The 19161-nt window shown below is 37.4% G+C and overlaps 1 protein-coding gene across 1 annotated transcript; it reads right to left on the bottom strand.

Annotated features, from left to right (window-relative positions):
* Positions 1–1557: 1557 nt before the first annotated feature.
* LOC139975749 (EF-hand domain-containing protein D2-like) lies at positions 1558–14450 on the bottom strand. The gene is made up of 4 exons (XM_071983881.1): positions 14018–14450; positions 9431–9578; positions 7759–7893; positions 1558–1999 (listed from the first exon to the last, which is right to left on the bottom strand). Exons 1-4 carry the CDS (start codon positions 14176–14178, stop codon positions 1862–1864), a joined length of 582 nt encoding a protein of 193 aa, XP_071839982.1. The 5' UTR covers positions 14179–14450; the 3' UTR covers positions 1558–1861.
* Positions 14451–19161: the final 4711 nt, after the last annotated feature.

Genomic DNA, 19161 nt, shown 5'->3' on the forward strand with positions numbered 1-19161 from the left:
AATTCCTTACCCGATTGGTGATAGATAATATCATTCAGTTCAGAGAATTAAAGGAAACCAGTAGTGGTTAAGTTGACAAATTGATCTACTCGCATAAATTAGGTGCAATGTTCCGTACACCGATCTGACTTTATAACCTCTTACATGAGTAACACAATAAGCTATTTCCTATTTCTAGCTTCTAGCGTAACAGACACACTAATATCACAAGACAACACAGTTTCCTGTTTGAAGAAGCCAGTTCCTATGTTGATGTACTTATAGCAATAGATACTGCAGCATTGTTCAAATCAATGATACAGTCATGGATTCAATACAAATTATACTTTTTCTGTTTGCATTGATTTGATAACAGCGGCTACTCAGGATTTTCCCAGCCGAGATCATTTGTTTCAAGTGCAAAGTGGAAATCAGCAAAACACACTTGTGATTGATTGCAATGGATACTGCATTACTTGTTCACATTAGTGATCATTTCACAGATTAAAGCTATATTTTTCCTAATTTTATTTATTTAGTAAATGCAAATACACAGCATATCCAGGACAAAAATAATGCGTTAAAGACTAAGGTACTACTAAAGCTAAAATCAATAAACCGACAATACTGTATATGTGCCCCATTGATTAAAGCTTGCTGAGTTTTAATAATGCGTTTGTTTACATATCGACTGCCTAGCTCTCATTTGCATATCACCACCTCACAGACAAACATACATTGATGTGCATACCCACATTTGACCTAAAGCTGGCTGACTGTGTGACCATCAGTGAAGCTATGAATTAAGCCAGATCAGTAAAATTACTGTAAGCTAGAGAGCTTTTGCAGTATCACCAAACTTCCAACAAAGAGCATCACAAAATTAAATCAATTTTTAATATTTTGTACCATCCATTCTTTTAGTTTTTCTTGCATATAACGCTTTAATGTTCTGTTGAACTCGGACATTCATATGCTACATCCGTTTAATTCACTTAAACCATGGGAAATGAAATTAAGGCATTTTGACATATTGTTTGTGACAACTTTGGTGAGTGAGTGGGTGTCAATTAACAGTTGAATTACTGACTTATTGCAGTGACGATCAGTTTGGTTAACGAGCTGTGAGATTTGCATAACACTGGCCTTTTTGTAATTATTAAATGAAGCATTTACAGACTTAGAAAGCTTACAGGACTGTTTGTTAGTTTTTGCAAAAGTTTATTTGGATGTTTCAGTTTCGTTTAGACAAAAAAATAGGCAAGATGACTTTGCAAAGCATAATTTAAATAAAACACTAAAAAAAAGGAAAAATATGGGAATAAAGCTTCATTTCTGCATAGTTTTAGTTTCATGCTCAATCTCTTTCAATTTTGAAGAATGAGGAATGAGTTTTACGACAGGAAGGATCGAGAAATGGCCAAAAGGGAATAAGGAAGAACAAAGGCTCCGAGATGATGGATTAAATTTATAGCAAGCTCTACAGATTATTGTAGACGAAAACGTCACTGTAACATTTGTGGATTTTCCTATGACAGTATCACTGGAACAGCCACAGCAATAATTAGTGCATCCTGCTCGTTTTAAATGCAAGGTTTATTTTCCTTCTTGTATAAAACTGTATCAATGATCTCCATTCCCACATCTGCAACATGTAAATCACAGCTTCAAACTTACAAGAAAAGCAGTTCACAGTTTCAGTGTTCCAAGGTTTGCTTTTGTGTTTGTTGTTTTATCATGGGAGTAAATAACTTGAGTTTATTCATATCCTTCACAACATGAATCTCCTCCACATCCTCCTCCCATTAACCTTTTCCCAATCTCTCCCTAATCAACACCCCCATCACCCCTCCCCCCTCCCCCACCCATGTGATTATTTCCATTACTGGACACCGAATGCAGCTTGTTTTTCTTTGAATGCTTGCTTCCTCAGTTTGGCCTCCTCTGCCTGCTTCTTCCTCTCCTCTTGTTCCGCTTTTATCTCCTCCTCAAATTTACTGGATGAGTTCAGTTGTTGAACCTGTAAAACCAAAAAAAAGCACAAGAGGTCTCAGAAATGAGAGAACACATTCAGAGCCAGTCTTATGTTTGCATAGATCTAAACACAACATTGTTTAATGACTTTTTGTTTTCACAGAGATTCCCCAATGCCGTGAGTCATATATGACACTTTACAGTAAACACAACAGACTAGTAACATCTGTTTCGGTCATGTTCAACGATTTCGTGGTCGAGTTAGTTTCCTCGCATTAGCAGACCTCGAAAATTCCGGCTATATTACTGGCTTAATTCCAGTGGGCGTTCACTGGTTGCCAGAAATAAACAAAAGGTACTGGTATTGTTTCTGCCAGTATACATTAAGAACTTTAAAAACAAAGTAATCTGGTCGACAATCATCGTAAGTCATCAAAATATCGGCATGATTGCAGTACCAAACACAAGTCCTGTATTGCCGCTATGATCAGCAAAATTTAATTAGACTTCTCTCATTTAAGCCTGTTTTGTAACTGATGTGTGTTTTAATTCAATAAAATGCCCATGAGAACTTGATTATAGCCAGTAGATTTTTTTAAACCGTTGAATATTTTTATTAGCAAGGAGCTAGAAATTGTGAAATTCTGGTTCTGATCAGAGTCATCGACTGTTAAGTTTAACTTTGATTGAAACATGTGAAAATGCAAAAAGCTGCAAACACAGTGCTCACGAAATGCCTTCAGATTTTCCATAAATTAATTAAAACAATGAACTTGGAATAAACCACAAGAAAGGGAAGAGTAAAAACCATAATTTCAATCCATAATATCAGTGAAGGCTGTTTGAGAGATTTTTCTGTCTTTTGACCTTCTCTGAAGATATCACTGAAGTAAATTAGTGAAATATTCTCTGCATTCTCTGCATGCAATTAAAAAACACACACAATAATAAAATTCCTTTTCATTATTGATTATTAAATATCATAATGTTCACAGGGAAGGGCATCATACAGTTAAAAGTTGGACATACATACGGTACTGTGCTATGGGTGTAATGTAATCGGGGCCTGTCAAAGATATCAGTCCGGCCTGTAAAAATAGTCGGCCAACGATATTGCACTAATTGGGTTGGCAAGCCCCTAAAGCCTTGAATACCCTACCAAGGCTCATTCTAGGAATATGATGAGATTGTGGTTCTCTCTTGCTGCTTTTTCCAACCTCTCTCTGGCCCCTGTATAAACCCCCCCATAAAAAGTTGCCAATTTCAGGGCACTGGCACTTAATTTTTCAGGGCGAATTTCACCAAAAATTCATGTCATGATTGTTTGCCAATCAGGGCAAACTTCCAAGGCAAGCACCTTCTGCCTCTCCCCCCCCCCCCTGGGAGATGTCTTCCCATACACCTATTGGAAACCAAGGTATACGTGTAACAGGTATGTTAGGCAATACACCCCAACAAACAATAAAACAGTTTCAACAATGTAAGAAAAAATTCAACGAAAACGTACACAATCATTTGTTCCACAGATAAGTTTAGTTTGAGTTTGCAAAGAGGGTTACAGAACATTCTAGTTTCACAAGTCATTTTATCAGGTGATGAGAGGACTGTACTCAATGTGTATCAAAGAATGGAATAAATATTCTGTGTTACAACATAGTACTCATACAATGCAAGCTGTGGAAGCACGGAGAATACTTTTTATCTGGTTTAGCAGAACAAAATTACCAAATTCATGTACAAGTGCATTAAAGAGATGTAAAGCAGTTTTAACAGAGGAACCATATTATTTTATAAGAGAACAAACATCAGAGCCTTTGAAACTGCTAGACAAGATTTAAACACTTTAAAGGATACAGGCTGTATTGACCCTACTTTATGCCAGATTTTCAAAATATGGTCACTTTTGGTCCAAATTCTTTACATGTTTTAGTACCACCCTGGGAAAAATTTACCTCATTGGGAGATGCAGTGGGTTCATGAAGAATGTCTGAGAACAATTCGGAGAATAAATACCTCCAGGAAAGTACTTTATGAACATTCTAGCAATTAAAGCATCCTACAATTTGGGGCCTATACATTATACAATATTTCCCTATAAGTATGCTATTATTATTGAAGGTGATTGTAAAATCAAATAAGTTTAAGAGATGATTACTCTAAAATGAAATACAAAACGTTCCACAAAAAAATGATGACGTTATTTATGACTCTGGTGTTGGTGGAAATTTATGGCTTTCTTTTTATGCAACACTTAACAAACTATAAAATTGTATGACGACATATTTAAATGATCAACGTTTCATTGCGTGGTGCCGCAAATGTTTTCAGCTTGTACTTTCTTTACTGTATCTTCAATACATATTAAATCATCAGTTTTTTATTAAAAAAACGTGTCTGTTATATACAGTCCCTCCAAGTTACAACACTGTCTATTTGACACGGTCTTCTTTCCAATGCAAACACGTGTGTAAATATTAAGTACCATGTTATAATTTCCCAAATATTAATTTGAAGTTGAAGTCTTTTGTGAAATGCCTCCATTCAGACAGAAAATTTCTACAATCAAAGTCAATTTAGCGAATTGTTCCCATCTGCAGATTGCTCAGAGATAATTCATGGAGGTGTCAATAAAATTAATAGCTTTAACACTGCCTTGTTGAAATTGACACCTTTATCCAATGTTAATTTAGAACATTGAAAGCCAATGGAGTCATCACCGACAACCTATGAAAACTCCATGAAAATTACTGTTAAAAAATATCCGAAAATATAATTAAAAATATTATCTATCCATGTATAAAAAAAAGATTTGAAATTGTTCCAAATCAGGTAAGGGCATGAAATCGCTAATGGAGGTTGCAGTGAAAATTTGTGCCCAATTTGTAGTCTGCAACAAAAGAATAAGAAGGTATCGACACCCATGACAACCACAGAAATATTACAGGTCTGCGAAATACAAGAGCCAAAATGGTATGCACAAGCTTTATACCAAACAGTTGTGTTGTAATATATTTACTACACATGACTAACTTCTCCACCCCCCACCCCCCTCCAACCACATTTAAAATATTTCATATTTTTGCATGCTATAAAGGTTGCCATAAGGGGCCACATTGACAGGGTTTTGAAAGCTTCCTTGCAGGCCTAAGTAAAATTTGCTCCTGGGAAAAATGCGGCCTAGATGCGAGACACTTTAACCGATCGAGCTGTGCCAGCCAGAGGATGGTGGAAGCTGACTTCACTGGGAGGCTGCCCCAGCCTAGGCAATACCACCCTCCCAGGAGTACCTAGCCGTACAAGAAGACAAAATTACCTTCCCGGTGGCTGGACTGTTCCCCAGATGTCAACTTTTCTTCTGGAGTTTGACTCACAAGCCCTCCCATCACTGAGTGCCTACACTAAACATTTGATTTATATGGTTTGATCACCATCAATATATTATTATATTACCCCTTCTCATTTATTAAGAGAGTTACGAGACAGGCATGGCAGCATACACATCATTAATGTGTCCTCAATAAATATGCTTCTCGGGGAGAGTTGAAAATTAAATCACCAGCGTGGGTGTGGAAAGGAATTCACACCAACCTTTCATAGCTGTAATCACTAAGTGTTTAGTTTCTCAGGACAAGGTTAGTGAAGGGTTAAGAAGACCTTCTGAGACAATTGAACCTCAGGTGATACTTTATTATGTACTAATATAAATTATTACAAAGTGTGGTTAATGACTGTATCACTCTATTTGGGCAGAGTTGGATCTAACAGCTTTGTTTAGTTCGGGTCTATAGGAACTCAGGCACAAAGTATCATGAATAATTTTATACTAGTTCTCTCTGATACATACGCAACAATGCCAGTTCCTGTTTCCTAAGTTGATGTGCAAGCTTAGATTAGAAGTCCTTGCCAATTAGCTGCTCAAGACTAGTTACAAATTACTTTAATTTGTCACTGATACATGTACTTCTCCAAGAGGGTTGTAAAACGAAACCTTAGCATTATAAGTCTGTATAAATTTGTATGGGAATTCCAACACAAATCACAGGTACTGTAATCATTGCTAACCCACACATTTCGTTCATGTACGGCACACTAGAAGGAAGCATACAATACTAATAACTGACTCGCCCATGTAGCGAAGCAATATTAGCATTTAATTTAAAAGTGTAACACCGATAATTCTCACTGTATACTTACTGCGCTGTTCTACCATAGCTCCTTAATGGTATGCTGTATTGGCCCAAAATTTGCTAGATATTCAAATATGGTCACCTTTGGTCAAAATTCTTTATCTGTTTTTATTACAACCTTTGAGGAAATTTTCCTCACTGGGACATTCAGTCATTTTGTGTGTTCCTTAACAATGTCTGAGAACAATTTGGAGAGTAAAGACCTCCAGGAAAGTACTTTTTTAAACTTCTAGCAATTATAGCGTGCAATTATTTGGGGCCTATATTCCTTTAAAGGTTTGCGGGAAATCTAGCCGGGATTTCAAAAACCATGCCAATGTGTGGACCGAGGCACAGTTACAAAGCTGCTTTATATTTGTATTTATATATATGATCTTCAAGATTTGATTTAAATGAGGACATTGATTTTCAGTTTCACTGTCCTCTAAGATAGAGGTCAATAAAGCAAGTACTGTACATAATATTGACAGACGTATCTACCTTAAAGCAGCATATTGAGTTACATCTTAATTTGTTGTCGGAAATTTTATTCGTTCACATTTCACTTGATCGTAAAACTTTCTTAAATTTTAATTTTCAAATTATGTTTATTTTCAAAAAGTGAGACTCTTGCTTTGTGGCACCTATTTTATTTTTTACTAATTGTCAACAGAAATTAACCAAGTGATGACTCACTATTTAAGAAATATTCAACAATCTTTTTTAGACTCGTCCATTGTGATTGAGGTAGATGATGTTTCTAATTTACACCAAGAATTGTTTACTGATGCATAGCATCTACTCAAAACACCAAAGCAATCTCAGATTGGATCCATAATTCATGAAAAGGTTCATAACCAAGAATTCGATAAATTTGAAATGATTAACGATTTTAATGATTGAGTGTGTATTCGGGCTCCTCTATACAGTATGTGATTATTTCACCATCAAAGCAAAATTTGTGATTACAGAAGTACAATGCATTCTGGGTAGATTATAAATGTTAGTTATGTTAACAATGTCAGGAAACCTTGGGAACAATATGTGACAGTACCAGCAATGGACATGGGCAAACATGTACGTGGAATGTCAGGAAACGTGTCAGTCCAAAATTTTGCTGGCCCCTAGACATTTGTCAGCCTCTCACAAGCCAGTGATAAATTTATTGCTGAAGTGTTTTCGGTTTTCCAAGTTTGATGAATCACATACAGGATGTTGTTGTGAACACACAGTTCAGTCAGTGCAATAAAATTATAGTACTACATAGAAGGCTGACCAAATTCAATAAGCAATTTTTATTTGACGACCAAGTATTAAGGTACAAGCTCAAATCCTGTTAACCAATAACACAAGTTTCTTTGCCATAGTCAGTGAAACCAAAACCGAAAGCATCAAGTTTATCCCACGTCACTACGGAAGGCCTTATTAGATTCTACAGAGTGTATAGCAGTATTGTCTCTAAGACTTGTACAGCGTCTTGTACAGTTTTGAGGAAGGACACATATGTTTTACACATTTCACTATCAGAGAGCAGCAAAATTCGAAGGGATGGAGTAATGGGTACAGGGGGGGGGTTAATGGAGGGGGGAGGGTAAGACAGGGTTTGCTTGAAATATATTAACAAGCTGAGGACACTTACTTTGGCTTCAAAGAAATCCTTGGCCCCACTCACTCCTACTTCTTCGATGGCAACCTCTGATAATTGAGCTAGTTGGCTTAGACCGGAGCCCTCCGCCAGTTCCCCTGCAGCTGCTTTCCTGAATATCAACAGAAACTGAATTAAAGAAAAGGTGGGGACGAAAAAGAAAGAATTCCATTAGTATTTTATCAACAGTATTCCAGCATAAAAAGACAATACAAAGTTTGATTAGCAGGTGAAGTAATTATCCCAATTACTCCACCTGAACAAGAGGCAGGACAACTCTCTCTTATTCTTTCATATTTTGCATGTCTCTCAGAGAACATAAAGATATTCCTTTTCCTTGCACGTATGTTTGTTTTTAAGTCTAAAAAAGAAGCAGAAATGTAAATGTACGTTGCTCTCTCTCAGTAATTTGGATCCAATTTTTTTCCAATTACCTTTCACTTTTTGATATCACAAAGATCAGATCCTCCTTTCCAAATGCCTTTCCTTTATGCCTCACATTTCTTTCTAATGCCCTTTAACTCACAAAACGACAGAAATGCAAAACTTTTCAAGCTTCCAGATGAATTCCACTTTTGCCACTTTCTGCACAGACCTATTCTTACGTGTAAAGGCAGTTCAACTTAAAACTGAAGAATCTTGAAGAGAATAATAAAAATTAATGTATCGCAGCTCTTCATTTTCAGACGTAATGAGGTAGAGCCAAAACATGTATTTTTTATTTTTTTTCTCCCCTTTTTTTTCTCCCCTTTTTTGGGGGGTAATGAATATAAATTTTTTTAAATGCTTGAGTGCATAAGTTATCTGTATTTCATGATATCCTATAGTTTGAGATTTGCTGGTATATTGGTAACACTGCAGTGTATGGCTGCATGCATTAGTTTATGAGTTATTACCTCTTTACTTGGACTGAGGGTTCATTCACTCCCTGACAACAGAAATTCTCATGAAATCTATCCCCTTATACAATCTACAACAACCTTTAGTGAAGATTACATAAACTGGTTCCTCAATGATGCTGGTACGATCTGTACTGTACATTACAAGACCCAATCACATCAACGATGTGCTAGACGTTATTACTAATGGAAAGATACTGACTCAAGGAAGTGGTCAATGAGTCGTGATGGAAAACTCCACCAATAAATTATTGAACAAATCAGAGGCCACACGGTCCACACCCACCACGCACAGTCTAGAGAGAGGACATACCTCTACAGTCTGCAACACCAACAGACCTACGGTATGCTGGGTGTAACTAACCCATCGCTCGGTACAAAAATAATTAAACTTAACAATTTAAGTTACCGGCAAATTAATCTTCAAATCGTTTGACCCAAGTTTGTTCTACAGTAAGAAAAACGTCGCGGATAAAAAAAAAATTTTTCCGCTTATTTATTTGTTTTTTCACAACATATATACAACAAAAGTAGCGAATATAGAGAGTTATGGAATGTGAAAGGAAGTGTATCAAGAAACCCTTGCGGGCTTATCTAGTGTTACACTCCCTGTATATAGAGTACATAAATAACTTACAAAACAAAGAATTAAGGAAAGAACTAAGAAAAGGAGACGAAAAGAAGAACTAAACTTATAAAGAGAAATTGCAAAAATAAAAATAAAATGGCCCCAGGGATCTGTCCCCTCCTCTGATCACAACACTCACTTCTCTAAAGCTGATTTTACCATCGTTGTCCTCATCGACCTCCTTAATCATTTGCTTCAGTCCCAAGTGCGTCTGTGGAGCTCCTAATGCCTCCATCATCAACTTCAGCTCCATAAAATCGATAAAGTGGTCGTTGCTGACATCATACCTGTCAAAGAATCGAAATGAAATGGATTTAAACACAACGGCCGAGAAAATAATTTGAGAATGACTTGTAAGAGCGTTGCCAAACAATTTCTGTGCCATCAGTGTCATCTAGAGCTATTATTCTCCAATTATTTACATTCTATTTGTTGAGGAATAAGAAGACAGACAGACAGATAGACAGACAGACAGACAGAGAGACAGAGAGACAGATAGACAGATAGACAGATAGACAGATAGACAGATAGACAGATAGACAGATAGACAGATAGACAGATAGACAGATAGACAGATAGACAGATAGACAGATAGACAGATAGACAGATAGACAGATAGACAGATAGACAGATAGACAGATAGACAGATAGACAGATAGACAGATAGACAGATAGACAGATAGATAGATAGATAGATAGATAGATAGATAGATAGATAGATAGATAGATAGATAGATAGATAGATAGATAGATAGATAGATAGATATATAGATAGATAGATAGATAGATAGATAGATAGATAGATAGATAGATAGATAGATAGATAGATAGATAGATAGATAGATAGATACTGTAGACAGAGAGATAGACAAACCCATAAAACAAGAGAAAAGTAGAGACAACAATCCAATTCTATCAAATAACACACAGCTCATACATGTACAGTAGTTAAATTCCTCGTTGAGCTTTCAAAGCCTTACATGTTACATAAATCTGTGGTTGTACAGAAGTTAAATAACACCACACAACACAGATTGTTGTAACTTTTAAAGCTTAAATAGCTATTAGATAAAGCTGCTTTCTTTAAAGGTCTACGAACATCTAGCCAATTTTGCCCCACATTCAGTACACATTTGTTGTATGTGATAATCTCATTCAAAATCTGTTGAAAGTTTTTGATAATCTGGGAAACTCATTATGCAAACTATGACGTGGAGTGTTGCACTCACCAAAATTTCCTATTTTAGGCCTTACTAGGTTAACCTCTAATTACACGCCTACATATCATTTGAATAACGTGTTGTTCCTCTTTTCGAAGAAGACAATAAAATATTTCAAAAAATTGCCTTAGGGCACAAACCTGTGTTCAGCGTCCCTCAAACGAATGTTGTAAAAACAAAGGAATGACATTTAACAGAACATAATGCAGTCACTCCCTTTACCATATTAATGTGCATAATTAGCTAATGTTTATTCATCAATAAAACTAGAAAAAAGGAAAGTCTTCTAAAATGGTCAATTTTTGATGGACTGTGATGGGACTTGCAGCTGATTTCTATTTGAGTGATTATTATCTGACAATGTCGTTTATAGGTGTGTGTAGACCTTAAAAAAACATCATACAGTATTTGCAAACGAAATGAGGCTAGGTAACAAATTTTGCAATGATTGTGTGAATAAGATGGTCACTATAAAGATTGTTATCCATCCCACCTTTTGGAATTTAATGTCATTTTCCATAAACACCTTAAAATTAGATTAAATGTCGAACGTTTGTTACATTCATGTTGTCTCATGAAGGCTTAAACATTGAGAAGTAATTACATGTACAATCATATGTTTTAATAATTTACAATTGTTCCAACTTTATGAAAAGATTAATGAACCAATTTTTCTGTTCAAAGATATTATCTTGCCTTGCTTCTTTAAAAGATAGTAATACAATTATTCAGAATATGTATCATTCACAGTGTGATGGGGGACAATAAAACAGCCAGAAGTTAAACCCTGACTTATCTTATCATTGATAAATATTAGTTTCAACTCATGTGAGTAACTCCTGAAGTAATATTCACTCGGGTCAGAGGCACTTAAGGCAATTTGGAGATACAAACGATACAAAATACAAACAGTTCCAAATTCTAATAAGAGGGTAAAACCCCTTGCACCGATTGTAACGGATATGCAGCCAAGGTCTGTTTACATACATATTCCAATTGTGGTATATGTTGGTAACTTTATCACTTCCTCGACGACGCAGTCTTTGGCAAAGCAATAGACCTACATCATACACACCTTATATATACTGACATACAATATTTTACTTATACTGTACTATACTAGAAACTGAATACAGTTTAAGGTTAACTTAAGTCAACAACTACTGTAAGGAGCAAGCATTGTTTTAAAACACTGAAAATTAAGCAAAATTTTCCTTCAACGAAAATGTTATCCGTAAAGGCTCTTTACTGTATGTTTTAATTAGCCATTGACCAAGAGTAGACGAAGACTGCAAATGTTAGCGAAAATAACATTCCTCAGAAAGCTTTCTTGTTTTAATGTTGCTTTTCAAATCTTTTGAACTTGAATTTCAACTTTCAAATAAACAAATTTTTGACCTCATACCCATAGATGAACAAACCTGTACAGAAATAGGACATGATATACTGTACATTACAAAATGTTCTGTAACCATCATTATGGTCATTACAGACATTTTTATATCGTCCTAGCTTAATTGATAGAAATGTCTCATAATTTGTCATAGTGCTACAGTGGAGAACTACTGTAGGTTTAGGTCTTGAATTACTGTCCCGGATGGTTCTATACAGTCAGAGCCCCTCCGGGCCGACCTATCCACCTCCCTCCCCCAGCCACAAAAGCTCATCAAACCAAAACCATGCAGAAGCTGTAAAGATTAAGGAATACATATATGGATATTTATAAACCTACTGTAGTCTCTGCAATGTAAACATTGGTTAGTTAAACTTGTCATTTTGTCAATAGTCTGATCTATATTGTCACCTCATTGTTTACCTTGCACTTGAACTGCAAGAATTTGACTAGACAATGTAAGGAGCTGTTAACACACTCTTAACAATTCCCAGATTAAAGCCTGCAGCCCTGCACCAAGGCATGTATACTATCCTACTCATGTATGTACATGGTTGGTCCCCACTTTGAAGTGTATAGATTCTTAGACTGTACAACATGTGTTGACCTGCATTTTGCCGAAAGCCAAACAAGACAAACAATTGTGGAGTGTTAGCTCAGTGGTTAACGCCGGTGCCTTCCAATCATAACGTCCCCGGTTCAAGTCACTCCATGATTAATGTATGTCGTCCAGTTACAGAGTTGTTGACAATTCATAATCAAGGACTTTAAATATGAATCTAAGGGACTGACTACGGTTAGCTTTCGGCTTGATAAGCCAATGAGGCTTCTTCGCGAGTTCCTGCTTGCAGGAGGATCTAAAATACATACAATATGCTTGTACTGAAATCTTAATGTTAATGCATGCAATTGGGCATACTGTACCTGTACATATACAATACCAGCTCATCAAAGGAGTAATACAGAATTATATGTAGGAAAAATTTATTCTCAATTCATACCAATTTGAAGCTGTGACAATCTTCTGGTAATTCAATACCACAATCTGATAATACTGTACCTCCAGTTACGTGATACATACAAGTGCTGTAAAGTTATGCATTTAAAATAAAGGGTAAAACATTGAGCATAAAGTATTTAAAAGTATTCTTTATGTATGTAACTTAGATAGAGACATCATTGGAATGAGGAAGGCATGCCATGGATTTGCTTCTTTTAGTTTTGGTAGACAACTTTTATTGTTTCAGTGTACATACATGATTTCAAGAGAGGTCTTAACACTTAACTGACCAATCTTTGATGAAGCAATTAACTCTGAGCAGAAATAACATTCTCTTCAGATTCTAGCTACTACTTAGAAAGTAGCAATCAGTGAATGGACTAAATGGATGAAGCTGTAGGCATATTGAAAGTGTGCATGCATGGGTAGGGGTGGGGGGGTGGGAGGTAGGGGACAATAATACCATGGAGTACTTGACTGATAAGTCAGTATTAGCCAACTAGTGCAAGATTAACATCATTAAATTCTCCCCTCCCCTTTCCAACAGCCTTTAACCCCTTCCCATTTCATGTATCACTATATAGGAGATAATCAGCACCTCCCCAGGGAAGATTTTAGAACAACATTGGCAACAAGGGGGGGGGGCATGGGGTGGAGTGAAGAAGTTAAAACATTATGACCTTTAAGTAATGGAAGTAGAAATCAAACTTAGTGTTCATGGTGTACTTAAAAGCTTTGTCATAAGTACTGCATAAAAACAGTCACCAAGTCATGTGAGCCAGTTCAACTAGAGGCCACAGTACATGTTTCATTGACTTTATGATCAAATATTCTCAAGCCAATGGGTGCATTCTGCAGTGGGCAACATGATGTAACAAAAGTATACGGTGCCTAGCAGTAGCAAGCAAACAGCTAACAATCCTACATGCCTACACTATCTATCGTCACTAGACCTAAACAATAAATAACATTGTATCCTATAAACAGTTTAACTATAAAAAAAAGTTAATCATATAGGCCTACTGTACTTGTGTGTATAGTATAATAGACCTTACTTACTCTCCAACGAGCAGTGCTTACACCACACCCACGTACCTCGGATTTCTTACTTACTTCTTAAACATCTGTTCAAATTCTTTTATTTGCTTCCTTGTAAACTCTTTAAATTCTGTATAAGGATTAAAAACTGTACTATGGTGCCTGGGTGCATCTTCGTTCTCGTTTAGTTCTTGTCGACGTGCTAACTTAGCTGCTAATTCTTCTGTTTCACTCATGGTTGCTAACAAGTTAGGCTAATAACGGTAGTACCTCACAAAAATGACGTTAGTCAAGAAAATGTCCAACTTCAAAGAAGCTTCAAGCCAGTTGTAAACGGTAGAATGTTATCTCTACTAATACTATTTATTAGCGAAGTTTCTTTCTTTCGCGCTTCTCACTTGGCGATGATTGATGATTTATCAAGTCCTTGGCCCGTGACTACTACACATGTAGGATTACCCGTGCTTGTTTATCGTACATATATGCTGTTACATGAGTGACTAACTGGCTTCCCACGATACGAACCAGGAAGTAAGTTTCTTCCGGGAAACACACACTGTACATGCAGTGTACTTCGGTTAGTGAGAGGTCAATTTTAAAGGAACACTACGTATGTAGCCAGAAAATATACCGTGTGTTCTTATACAAAATCAAGCAAGCTGTCAACATTGCCAAAGACCTAAGATCTTTGATATTGCCGCAAGTCATGATTGCATGTTAAGTAGGCTAGCTATAATGGCCAGTTACGATGAAACATCGCTATCTGGCCATTTTACTACTGCTGCGACACCTTGTCATTCATGTTGAACATCTTGGACGGTGATTTAATGGGGTCCAATAGTGATGACCTTTGCGTGGAAGGGCCATGGAGCTCTGTTTACAGCTCCATGGGATAACCTCGGCCTTTTGGCTAAGATCATGTGCCGTATCTGTTCCTTCGTGGTATATGTGTGACGATTATCACACGGTCAGCGTGGTCTCGATGCAAGGAGACTGGGGTTGAGAGTGCATCAGTTATATCAGGTCGGAATTGTATCGTTTGGGTTTCGTGCCCAGGTTCTTTCTTGAGTGACTTTTCCTGAAAAGGGCTACATGGAGAAAGCTAGACTGGGACGCTTGTTGTGCGTCACGTGACAGTTTCAATTTTTTTTAACGTCGAAGTTCATGTAGGCCTAGTGACTAATTGCTGAGAAATTTTCAATATTGAATGAAAAGATTTAACCTCTAATTTATTTCTTCGCGTGGGTCACAATTGCCAGCTGACTGTTACGTATAACGAAACGGCGATCAGCAGCCCCGTTTGCTAAGATATGTTTTTCGGGAAGTAGACCTAAATTAAAAGCATGTCTCACAAGGGCGGCGGAACCGGGGGGCACAGGGGGCACGTGCCCCCCACTTTTCCTCAGATTAAAAATGTGCCCTTTTTCTACATAAAAATTTCTAAATCAAAAAAGAGTTTACAAAGCGAAACCCACGTCGAATGAAATATTTCGGGAAGTTTTAAATGTTTACTACCACAGGCGTAGGAGCCCAATTTGATTTGGGGGGCTGTAACGACTTGCCCGAAAAATATTACCAAAATTTTTCGCGCGCATAGCGCGCGTTCAACACCTTAATCTGCATATCATATATGCATGCACCGGTTATTACATCGCATGCCAATAACATACAATCATTTTCCGTGTTATAACCCTTCCAAATTGGTTAGAATTATTCAAAAAGTCGTTACAATAATAATGATCAGAATAATATCAGTTTAACCATTGAAAACACATAGAAAATTACTTTTCTTTCAGTATTTTCACATATTTCATTTGCTTTCATGCATGTATCGATCGCGTGTGCAGGGACTTGGACTTTATAATGATTTCACCTCATTTTGTCGTTTTCCTTGTTTCCCAATTTCCACATTAGATACTGCAGTGCTAGTATGCATTGTTTCCTTGAGGGGGGGGGGGGGGTGGCGTTGATGGATTGATGTGTATACGCAAATAAGATAATACAATAAGAGTTATGAAGGGTACTAAATATCAGGCTACATCAGTCCAATCGAATTTCTGCAAAGTGCCCTTCGACGTTGGTGCCCCCCAGATTAAAAGTGCTTCCGCCGCCCTTGATGTCTCACTACTCTCCTTCAAAGCGGCTGCTTTTCCCATACGAGGCAATCCTCTCTCGCCCACTGATGCCTAACAATACATGCCTTTCTGTCTGTGTGCATTTATTCTAACACATCATCTTACTAATCATTGACTCCCACGGTCCGATGGTAATGGAATTTAAAAGAGAACGCTTACCCCGACTTATGTACTTCCCTTTAACGTTGTATCCCTAACTACTATCTTCAATGATTAATTAAAGTGCCAACACAGGCTGATCTATTCTTGGGGTATTGAGTAATGTTCTGATTGGTCAATATATGTAATATCATCAGCGTGGATGGTTAACTGAAGTTTGTTTATAATAATTTACAGAGACGGAATGATGGAATAACATCTCTATAGTGCCATCAATTAAACTATTTATTCAGGCGCGTAGCCAAGGAGGGGCGAAGGGGCAGCCCCCCCCCCCCCCCCTCTTGAGCATATTTAAAAAATATATATATGTTTTTATGATATCGCTAGTAATTTCAAAAAAGAAAGTGCTAAGATGCAATTTACAAGGCCTGGGAAGTGCCATTTCCAGCGATCTGGGAGGCATTTTCAGCCAAAATTTTCTTGTACGCTTCGCGCCAACTTATGGTAGCGCTACGCTTAGATAGTTTGCAATGCCGAATAAGGCTCTAATAATTTGTCTGCATTTTCGCCCCTTCCTTGGCAAATTCCTGGCTACGCGCCTGTATTTATAACCTTCTAGTTTATTCGCTGTGTGTCCCTATAGGCCTATATGAAAAGCCTGCATAGTAATACAATATTTTTTCCCCGACAAGAATCAGCATTTGGCTGCATACATATTTAGGCCTATAGTTCCATTACGAAAGCCTTATATATAGCCTACATACCATCATGAGAGCCTTACACGTCCGTGCATTATATAATTGGTATCTTGCAATATGCATTCACATGACAATTTGGTATTTCTTAATTTATATATGGCGAAACAACAGCGGCCGATCGTTCGATACCTCCATCGGCAAGCCGTGGAAGTCAGAGGAATCATAAACATTCTTTATTGTTTTTCTCATGCATCAATATCATCACACATTTATGGATAAAAACATCTGTCAGGCTCTTCAACATTTATGAACGACTGGTGAAAGTCAATAGCTCTGTATGTTATTTTGTCAGTATGTATGGAGTCGTATGATTGACTTAGTACAAGCTTAGACGAAGTTGATATGATCAAACAGCTGGGTTAATAAGGTAAACAACAAGCTCAAAACCATGTTATCTGATCGAACATATTGACATGATCAAAGGAATAGGTTTTGCCCAAGAGGAAGTTTGCTTGTGAACCCTATGTACACCACAAACCTATCTGTGATTAATACATAGCCATTATATCAAACCATCTAAGTGGTAACACGAAAACAAAGGTCGTTTCGGCAGATTAAATATGGCTTAATTAGAACTCAATGAACGTATGAATGCTTTATCAGGCATCGGAACCTATTCGTCTAAGTCGACGTTCGCGTGTTGCTTGTGCTTGTGCGTGCTCAAGTGTGTGTAATATGTATGGTGTGACACCCTTAGTTTGAAAACACGTTATTATTGAACAATACGATATGTTACTGTCATATTGTGAATGAACCCTATTGATTTTGGGTGAAGTCAAAGGTCGCTTGGGTCAGTATACAGGCGCGTATCCAGGATTTTCTAACCCGGCGGGCGCGAATTACTATCTAAGCGGAGCGCCACCATCGGTTGGCGCGGAGCGTACAAGAAAATTTTTGGTTTTGATACCCCCCAGATCACCAGAAATGGCACTTCTCGGGCTTGAAAATGAGCAACCAGATGTACACTTTTGCCTGAGAACCAAGTATTTCCCAAAAGTTTTTTCCATCCATAACCTTTTTGAAGATTGTCACCAGTCACACAGCATGTTCGACCTCATTGCATGTCCTATGGATCATTGCTTTTGTAGGTTATTCTACGTCACGGCCCACAATATCCGAAAGCCCCACTTTTCAAGGTTTTAAGCCCATTACTTGTTGAGAATTTGAAAATTCACTTTTCTCGTGAATAAAATCACTTGAAAACATACCCACAATGTTGCAGAAAATTCAATCTATAGACAACCAATATAGAAAAACCTCCTTGAACCCCTAACAGACAGGTCAAAATTGAACGAGTAGAGGAAAGTATGATGAAGAATGTTGGTGAGGAAATTTTGGAAAATTCCGACACAGTTAATTTATTGGTGTAGAAATATTGCAACCTCTTATAATGGCTTTTACAAAACTTGGTTGAAGGAACAGAAAAATAGGAGATATTTCCGATATCAGGTATATCGAAACCGAACACTTCACTCATAGGCTGCAGCCCCCCCCCCCAATTGTTTTCCCATTTTTTGGGGGCACCTACTGAAAGAAAAATAAATAGCAATGAATAGCTTAAAATGGTCTCCTTGGTAATTGAAATAAAGTTGTAAGCTTGGCCGACATTACTACTGTAAAAGAGAGTTTTGACATAAATGGATCTGTATGGTTTTTCTCGATCTACATAAGACATTTGGTTGTTTACATTAGCATCCGGCGGTATACTGTGCAACTTTGACGGACCGTGCGGTACACGATGCCATACAATGTAATGAGCGATCTTGCCTATATGATATTGGCATCGACATGTTGAATGCGCGCTTCTTGCGCGAAAAATTTTGGCTTTTTTTCGGGCAAGTCATTACAGCCCCCAAATCCAATCTGGCTCCTACGCCTTTGACTACACACATTGACAGTTTTTGAGGCTGTACATCGTGGAACATGCATTTCAATGCTCATTGATATGATTTTATATCTGCTCTTTGCTTTACAAATTCGAACAGGCGTGTAGCGAGTAATTGCCAAGGGAGGGCGAAGCCTGTAGGCAAACTATCTAAGCGAAGCGCCACCATGAGTTGGCGCGAAGCGTACAAGAAAAATTTTGGCCGAAAATGCCTCCCAGATCGCTGGAAATTACACTTCCCAGGCCTTGTAAGTTGCATCTAAGCATTGTCTATTTTGAAATTACTAGCGATGTCATAAAGAAAATTTGCTCGGGGGGGGGGGGCGGTCGCCCCCTTCCCGA

Source organism: Apostichopus japonicus, chromosome 11, assembly GCF_037975245.1.
Source record: "Apostichopus japonicus isolate 1M-3 chromosome 11, ASM3797524v1, whole genome shotgun sequence".
Classification (NCBI taxonomy): Eukaryota; Metazoa; Echinodermata; class Holothuroidea; order Aspidochirotida; family Stichopodidae; genus Apostichopus; species Apostichopus japonicus.